The sequence below is a fragment of the Cyclopterus lumpus genome, chromosome 19 (genome assembly GCF_009769545.1).
Source record: "Cyclopterus lumpus isolate fCycLum1 chromosome 19, fCycLum1.pri, whole genome shotgun sequence".
In the NCBI taxonomy this organism is placed as follows: Eukaryota; Metazoa; Chordata; class Actinopteri; order Perciformes; family Cyclopteridae; genus Cyclopterus; species Cyclopterus lumpus.
The window spans coordinates 16783396-16792616 of record NC_046984.1 but is presented as its reverse complement, the minus strand read 5'-3'; the positions used below and the strand labels follow the sequence as shown (position 1 = coordinate 16792616).

General features: G+C 43.8%; 2 protein-coding genes across 3 annotated transcripts; both read left to right on the top strand.

Annotated features, from left to right (window-relative positions):
* The first annotated feature begins 4482 nt into the window (after window positions 1-4482).
* On the top strand, window positions 4483-6393 carry hoxb6b (homeobox B6b). Of its 2 annotated transcripts, XM_034558813.1 has the most exons (3): window positions 4483-4664; window positions 4704-4945; window positions 6131-6393. In XM_034558813.1, the coding sequence occupies exons 1-3, from the start codon at window positions 4483-4485 to the stop codon at window positions 6391-6393; spliced, it is 687 nt and encodes a 228-aa protein (XP_034414704.1). The 2 variants fall into 2 exon arrangements, with proteins under 2 accessions (XP_034414704.1, XP_034414702.1); XM_034558811.1 differs by having other exon boundaries at window positions 4483-4945.
* A 1201-nt stretch (window positions 6394-7594) lies between these two features.
* Window positions 7595-8998, top strand: LOC117748749 (homeobox protein Hox-B5b). The gene is made up of 2 exons (XM_034558803.1): window positions 7595-8237; window positions 8751-8998. Exons 1-2 carry the CDS (start codon window positions 7595-7597, stop codon window positions 8996-8998), a joined length of 891 nt encoding a protein of 296 aa, XP_034414694.1.
* The last annotated feature ends 223 nt before the right edge of the window (window positions 8999-9221 follow it).

Below are 9221 nucleotides of genomic sequence, written 5' to 3'. Positions count from 1 at the left end.
TTTATGGGTTGCATTTTTTATTTTGAGAAAAAATATATATTATTATTTAGTTCTTAAATAATTCGATTTTCCTGCAAAGTGAATAATTATTGCTCTAAAATAAGTTCGCTGGTTTGTTTTCCGTTGAGAGTTAAAGAGGCCATAAAGTTTTACTGCATCCGGTTTCTTTTGTTTTGAAGGAAACAGGGAAAGAAAACAACAACAACTCCAGCTGGTCCACCCTGTAAGAAATGTAAAGTGGTTAGTAAAGATAGAAAAGCTCGGGGAATAGTTTGTGCAGTCCAATGCAAACAATTAAATTGATATTGTGTATTGTGTAAGATAAACATGTTTTACGTTTAAAACGTAAATTAATCGACTGCTATATTAATCGAAAGAGATTTATTTAAACATGTTTTAGTAAGAAAGGCCTTGGGTTTATTTTTTTAACTGAAATATTACAAAAACACGTTGAATGCTCCACAGAAACGCAGAAGGCCTTTTTTTATATATATATATATATATATATATATATATATATATATTTTTATATATTATTAACATTAGGGATGTTTATTAACGTACAAATACATTCAAAGATGCACCGAAATTGTTTTATTTTAGGCTTTTATTTTGGAAATACTTTTAGTCCTATTTTCTTCTACGTATTTGTTATATAAAAATATAAAATGTAAAGGGAAACTTGGTTTGAGTTTGTTTCTCCTGGAGATCAAAAACAGGATGAATGTGATGCGTTTCGGGAATTTATGGTTTTATTGCGTCTGTTAAAGTCAGAAATCCTCGCTGTTGTTGGTGGAAATCAACCAGATGTCATTTATAAACAAAACATAACGTAAATAAGACATTTAGGAACGATAACAAGAAGAAGAAACACGTAGTTTAACGAATGAGTGCGTTAATTTAAGGAGTTTAATGACGTCCTGGTCATTTTAATAGAAAAGAAGGCAAAGAAGGCGCGTGCTTTGAGGTTTTAGTTTTTTGGTGTGACCTTAAAATCCCCCTCAGGACTCCAATCAGAGACATCATAATAATCTATATATATATAATAACCATTTTATAGAAACAGATAATAAAGATTATTTAGGTGCGGATCCTGCAGAAAGAGGCCGGAAGACGTTCAGGATTAAGGAGGTTTGAAGGTCATCTAATAATCTCAGATTAAAGCCAAATAGCTCCTTTAGAGAACAATAAGAAGCTGCACAGACCTTTTCTTTTCTTTTTGGAACAGAAGTGCACATCCAGAACAAATCCCACCAAATAAAACTCCTCTCTCCTTCTGGTTGTGCCTTAAATCCCCCAAAAACGTCTCCGGTCTTGGACCAGAAAAAGAAAAAGACAAAATAAAGATGGCGATGAGAACACGCGACGTCTCTAAAAGAACAAAAAAAAAAACTGACTGCTGTTTATGAAAATTTACAACTTTGCCATGAAAGTTTAACGACTCTCTGGGCTCCGGGATTGGTTGCTTGGAGGTCACGTGGCGTGCAGGAATGGGAACTTATTTCCCATGAGGTTATATTGCAGCTGCTGTTTTTTTTTCTTTCTTTTTCGCACGCGCTCATTCACTTAACACCAGTAACACAAACCTGCTGTTTTTTTCTCTCTCCTGGAACTCTTTTGCTTATGCAACACGCAGCGATACGTGCGTCATTATTTATTTATTTTTTACACCCCAAAAACAAATGGGAGCTGGAGATGGTCCCCGCGCCATGTTATATACTCTACTTGTGTATTTATATGTGTTCGTGGATCATCACACTCCGCGGAGGGATTACTTTCATGAAATCACTTGAATTGTTTGGGGTTTTTTGGGGGGGTGTAAAGGAGTGCGCGAGGAGTCTTCATGCACCGGCACAGGAAATGATGGATTATCAACAAAAGGTAAGGGCACCGTGTTTCTGACGCTTCGTGCGCGAGCGCGCGCCGCTGCACTGCGTGTTTATATTCCTGCAAAAGAGGAAGATCCCTCTTAAGGAAATAGTGATTAAGCGTCATCGTCATCATCATCATCATCATCATCATCATCATCACCTATACAGTTATCTTTCTGAGTATTTCCTCGTGTGATATTCACCACCGTGTGGCGGCGCATGTGCGTTAAAACACGCGAGAGATGCGCAATGTGTGCGCAAGAAAAAAAGATCCAAAACATGTCGCAGGTTTGAGGCCTTTGGAGACGATAGTCAGGAGGGTTTGGGCTCGACTGTGATGATGATGATGATGATGATGATGGTGGTGGTGGTGCATGGTGGTGGTGGTCGTACAGGCCCCGTGTTCCTTTTCTTTCAATATCTGCTCCATATCTTTCCACCTTTTACTCTCCTGCAGATACTTAATTATATTCTACCTTCTTTTTCTATTGTTTTATTTCATTGTTTTATTCTTAAAACACGTGTCTGCGCTTCTTCAGGTGGATGACGCGCCGCCTCCTCGAGCTGTTTCGCTTCTTCATTTCTTTGAAATCAAATACAAAATCTAATGTTGTTTAATTTTGGACAAATATTTGTTATAAATGTGGTTTATTTGTGATTTTGCCACAAACCACGAAGTCAATACTCAGCGAGCTGAAGGTTGTGTTGTGTTTCCGGCGCCGCTGCAGCGCTTCATGGTGCTGTTGGACTTTTATAAGAGCTTATTTATAAGATCACGTGATCTTATTTATAAGAGTTTATATATAAGGTCACTTGATCTTATTTATAAGAGTTTATATATACGGTCACGTGATCTTGTGAGGACATCACATTGTGCTTTTGTCTTTCAGCTCAGTTTTATGATCTGAGGGTTTGTTTGTTTGTTTGTTTGTTTGTTTGTTTGTTTGCGGCCTGTTTGACACAATGAAGCCAAATTAAGACATTTTGGTTAACACATTTGAATCCAAACGATTCCTAACCGGATGTATCAATAAATAATCAATAAATAAACTGACAATGACGGAGAAACAGGATTATTCATTTTGCTATATCGGCTAATATATTATAAACTAATTCCTTCCATGTTGTGCATTTACATTATTCTAACAATAACTTGCCTTATTTCGTTATTCTTATTTATTATGTTATTTAATATGGGACGTTTCCCAAAAGAGAAAGCTAATTACAATTTTTTTTTTAAAGTGTCTTTATGCAATTCAAACAATCATAATAAATATATAATAACACTTCATTTAAGAAATTCACATATTTTGTTGCAAGAAAATACAGTAAAATCGTATAATTATCCTATTATTTAGTATATTAATTATAAAATGAGCTTTAACTGCAGAACCAAACATTACATTCGAAGGTTATTAATAATACTAACCAACTACTACTTAATTGATACATAAGGGACACGCTATTAATAGTATAGCACTGTTAATTAACATAATAACAATACTAATAGCTTATAATAACGTGACTTGAGCTACTTAATTATTTATAAATGCAGTTATTGATAAGTGATTCAGACTTATTCCACATATTCATACTCACGGAGCTTTGTTTTTGTTTTTAAAATGAGGAACTATAGAATCCACTTTATCCGGTGCGTGAAGATGACGATGATGACGATGAAGGTGATGATCTGTGCGGAGGCGCGTGTCCTTCCGCGTGCCCTCTGCGCGTCTTCGTGGATCTCAGTCGTGTTGGAACCTTTTTACAAAAGAGTGAAACGGCAACATTTATTATCGGGGATCGATTTGGATGAATCTATGACTCAATATTATAGGATGTGCGGCAGCTGCGACGAGAAAGACTGTGTTTTGATAATATGTTTATTAGTTATTAAATTATTTAACAAGGTGGGAGTGAAGGTTAGAGGAAGAGGAGGAGAGCGAGGGAGCCAGTCATCTGTGCGTAAATGGAAATAATGCGCAAAGTGTTCATTTGATTGAGATGTTTTTTTGTTTCTTTTTGCATTGTGTGTGTGTGTGTGTGTGTGTGTGTATATATGTGTGTGTGTGCGCGCGCGAGAGAGAGCGAGAGGTAGAGTGGGATTGTTCACGCGTGCTTGTTTATGACGGAGGGGGAGAAGTCCGTCTGCTTTATTGGACTCTATTTGCATAAAACGAAAAGTTATGACAAGAACAGTTGCTCTGCGTGTAGCTTGTTGTTGTTTGTTTGTTGTGGATTTGTGTTCCTGAGAGTCTGCAGTGTCTGTGTGTGTGTGTGTGTGTGTGTGCGCGCGCGCGTGTGTGCGCGCGCGTGTGAGCGTGCGTAAAGACCGACAGGCTCGAGCGCTTCATTTCGATTCACCGGGGACCCCCGCGCGCAACAAGAGCCCCCCCATGGGTGCAATAGTGCAAACACAGACGGCGGTGATTGGCCGGAGGTTGATCAGATGGTACACTTCCCCTCTGTGTTCAGTGGCACCTCGCAACCCCCCCACCCCCGCCCCCCTTTCAGCAAAAACCAAATCTCGGATAAAGTAATGGCAAAACCACTTGGACTATAAAAGACAACAAATCATATTCCTCCGGAGTATATACACCCCGTTGTCCACCCAATGAGTTCCTATTTTGTAAACTCAACTTTTCCCGTGTCTCTACCGGGAGGACAGGACTCTCTCCTGGGTCAGATACCGTTATATTCCTCGGGATACACCGATCCGTTAAGACACTACTCCAGCGCGGCCACATATGGAGCGGCCAACATGCAGGACAAGGTTTACCCGGCGTCCTACTACCAGCAGACGGGCGCGGCGGCGGCCGCGGCCATCTACGGGAGGGCCGGCGGCGGCGGCGGCGGCGGCGGCGCGCCCTGCGACTACAACCACGTCGGGACTTTCTACAAGGACGCGGAGGGCTCGTGCGCCTTCTCGAGCCGCGACGACCCGCCGCTGTTCGTCACTCAGGAGCAGCGCAAAGCGGAGTGCCCGGAGCAGCCCGTCAGCATGGGCGGCAGCCTGGACGACAAGTCCTCCACGCTCATCTACCCGTGGATGCAGCGGATGAACGCCTGCTCCGCCGGTGAGTACGCAGACGTGTTTTTGTCCCCACTCGCGTCGCGTTGTCACGCCGCCTGGAGGGGGGAAAGAAATCACCCCCCGCGTGATGAAGTGAGGCGTCCTGAGCCGCGCGGCGGAGTTGCCTGTCAGCTGCGGGAGAGAGAGAGAGAGAGAGAGAGAGAGAGGGGGAGAGGGAGCCCGAGCGCGAGGCTCGCTCACTAACGTCGAATCAGCGGAAACAATTCGAACAATTAACGCGATCGCACCGCCGGAAAAGTTTGAGATTATTTTTGGATCGCGCGCGGATCTCCACGCGCCTTCGGGGCTTTTTGGCTGCGACATCATCATCACATACATCCGCACGCGCGTACACACACGCACGCACGCACACACACACGCAGACTTGGCCTACATCACCGACTCCAACTTAAAGCTCTTATACTTTCACATGGCGTCTTCGGGTTGGCCTTTTTTATGAGTTTTAGAGGGACACACCTCTACATATGCACATTTAAAAATTAAAATCATAGTAAATCTCAAAAGACAAGACGTCATATGAGCTTTGTTCATTACTGTGGGGCTCTGACTGTACATCCTCAGTGTGGTGTTATAGAACAATATCCTGCTGTCATTAAACGCACCATGAGAGCACTTTTACGCACCACGCAGACACACTTGTAGCCTTCATTAACGACATCATTTAGGAGATTTCCTATAATAAAAAACACGTGAAAGTCAATATAAACTCACTATAATGTGAGACATACATAATGAACATAATAAAGATATATGATAAGAATATATTGTGATATTTTAGAATACACGTATACTATTTTTAAACGAATATTGCCATTGAGTGTCATTGGCGTAACAGGAATGTTTCAGGAGAAAATAAAGAAATACACACACTAGAGTACAGTTAATTGCTGAATCATAATGTACTACTTTAAACACAATATAATATTATAATTGAATGTTTTATGACTGTGATTTGGAGATGAAATACACCAAACATCTGAATCCCCACTTTATTGTATATTTTTCAGACACACCACTACAGATTTCGAGTGCACTCTCAGGTAGATTTTTTTTCTCCTCCTCAACACTTTCGACATTAACTCAAGACCCAAAAAAAAAAAGAAAATTTTAAATTATTATTCGCGAATGTAATTAATTTGTATTTAATTTGTTTTTTTCCCTGTTCCAGGTCCATTTGGCAACAGTGGCCGGCGGGGCCGACAGACCTACACCCGGTACCAGACCCTGGAGCTGGAGAAGGAGTTCCACTTCAACCGCTACCTGACCAGGAGGCGCCGGATAGAGATCTCGCACGCGCTGTGTCTCACGGAGAGGCAGATCAAGATCTGGTTCCAGAACCGCAGGATGAAGTGGAAAAAGGAGAACAAGCTCCTCAACCCCTCAAAGACACCCGAGGAGGAGGAGGAGGAGCAGGCGGAGAAAAAGAGCTAAACGAAATAAAATAAAAGGACACTGAAGGAAAGGCATGTGTGTGTGTGCGTGTGTGTGTGTGTGTGTGACACTCCCAAAATAAAAATAAAAGATGTATTATTTCTTTGTAGATAAAGTGCTGAGAGCCCCATGTGTAGAGCGATAGACTGTATGTCAGTGCACGGTGGTCATGTCCGCATTGGGTGAACACAGGTCCTCCTCTTGTCTGTCCTCGTGCTCGTGTCTTTATTTAGGGGACTATGCAAAAAAAAAAAAAAAAAAAATCCGCCAGAATGTACATAATTTTGTCCGTGTTTAGTTTTTTGGACAATGTGGTTACCTCATCCTCGTAAAAAGGCCTCCTGAGTTTCTTATCGTGTTCCTCTTCTACATCTCGTGGTGTTGGTGCTTCTCCTCGCTGTTGTCTGTGTGCCATCGACACACTGACATCTGTACAGACCACACATGTTACATGTTATTTATTGTTGTTCACCATCTGGATATATATCGTGTGCAATATTTTTGTTTAGGAAATTGTACATAGAAAAATAAAGGCTTTTTTTTGGATGTATACTGGAAGATCTTGTGGCGTCATTTGTGCTCGAATGAGGGGGGGGGGGGCTTATTATTCTCATTATTATAAGCGTTATCATTATAAGGGGCTGCTTTTGAAGTCACAATAAAACTATAAAATAAGCCTTAAACGTGCACATAAAAACGATTAAAATGATTTCCAGTTTGACACTGTGCGCGTGAAGCTGGACACGTCTCTGGTACCTGAGCCCTTCTTTTTGTGGCCTGTATTATCAGCGCGTTACATAAAATGATGGATGGCTTCGGTGGGGTTGGGGGGGGGGCGACGGCTCCGTTACCCCGGCGGAGCGATACCGCCACCGTCCGCAAGATGGCGCTCTCTGCCCGCGCGCGCGCGCTCTCGCAGGCGCAGCGGGGAGGCACCATTGACTGGAGCCTAACGACCATTATTTCGTCATCATTTGTAACCATGGAGCATGAATTACCTCTTGAAGTCATCAGTGAGGATTTACGACTGGTCAACAAAGGCACGTGATTCCGGAACGCTCTCCCATATTTGGCCGCATACCTGGCAAAGTACAGTAGGGGCTTCATTGCTTATAATTCATGATTGCGTCCATAAATCGTGCAAGCACACAGGATTATAGCGACAAAGATCTACAAATCGAGGCTTTAAAAATCCAAGCAAATGAGCTCTTACTTTGTAAACTCGTTCTCGGGGCGCTATCCAAATGGCTCCGACTATCAGTTACTAAATTATGGGACTAACGGCGCTGTGAGCGGCTCCTTCAGAGACCCTGGCACCATGCACTCCGGGTCTTTCGGCTACAACTACAATGGCATGGACCTTACGGTGAACCGCTCCAACAACGGCGGCCACTTCGGGGCGGTGAGGGAGGACGCCCGGGGATTCGCTCCGGACGCCCGGTACCGACAGACGCCCAACTGCTCGCTCGCGTCTCCGGACCCGGCGCCGCCGTCGTGCGCCACGGCCAGCCACGAGCCGCTGGAAGTAAAGAGCCCCTCTCCTCCCTCTGACCGGAGCTCGACCTCGAGCGGCAACAATCTCAACAAAAACAACAACAACAACAACGGCAGTGTCGGCGGCAACGGCAACGGCAACGGCGCGCATTTCACGGAGATAGAGGACGCAACCGGCGCCTCCGAGACCGAGGAGGGCGCACACGGCAGCGGCGGCTCCAGCTCGGCACCACGGGCGCAGCAGCAGCAGCACCACCAGGATCCCAACGCCACCTCCTCCACCCCTTCATCAAATGATTGCCAATCGCCACAAATATTCCCGTGGATGCGGAAGCTGCACATAAGCCATGGTATATTCACAACCTCTAATAATATTTAGTTTGGACGGATGTCACGCTGGCCGGCGTGTCATAAATCTGTCAAGTGTTTGCATGAGTGAGCAGCGCGGTTTGGATGAGGGGGGGGGGGGAGAAAAGAGAAAGGGGGCCAGTGGGTTTGGGTTCGGGTTCAGATGCCGCTGGAGCCCGACAGAGAAAGAAAAAGAGAGAGAAAAAGAGAGAGAAAAGGAGAGAGAGATGAGAGCTTGTGGTTGTTTTGTGTCGTTTTGAGTTTGAGATGAGAAAGAACCGTGTGTGTGTTTGTTGTGTGTCGCATGCTTCCTCCTGCATCCTCCATGCTGTGACCCCCCCCCCCCCCCACCCCCTCTTCATCTGTGCATCCTCGCGCTATCTATATATATATATATAAAGTGAAGCTATATAGTGCAAACCTCTTATTCTTGTTCTTGTTGTTGTTGTTCAGTGCAGTTGCTAATTTTTTCCCCTGGCTTTTCTGTTAAAAACAACAACACAACTCGTGTGTAGATATGACTGGACCGGATGGGAAAAGGGCCCGAACCGCGTACACCCGGTACCAGACGCTAGAGCTGGAGAAAGAGTTCCACTTCAATAGGTACCTCACCCGGCGGCGGAGGATAGAGATAGCCCACGCGCTGTGCCTCTCCGAAAGACAGATCAAAATATGGTTTCAGAACCGCAGGATGAAGTGGAAGAAGGACAATAAGCTGAAAAGCATGAGTCTCGTGACCGGAGGCAGCGCCTTCCACAACTGAATAACTTTGTTTCTTTTCTTTTTCTTTTTTTCTTTTTGGGTGGGGTTTGGGGGGGTAAGGGGTGGGGGGTGGGGGAGGGAGAGTAAAAAATAATAATAATAATTAAAAATAATAATAAAAAAAAAATAATCCATGAGTACTGTAAAGCGCAGCACCTTCCAGCATGTTATTGTGATAGAGAAACGAGTATTCTGTGGTCCATTTTTAGTTCCCTGTCGTTGTG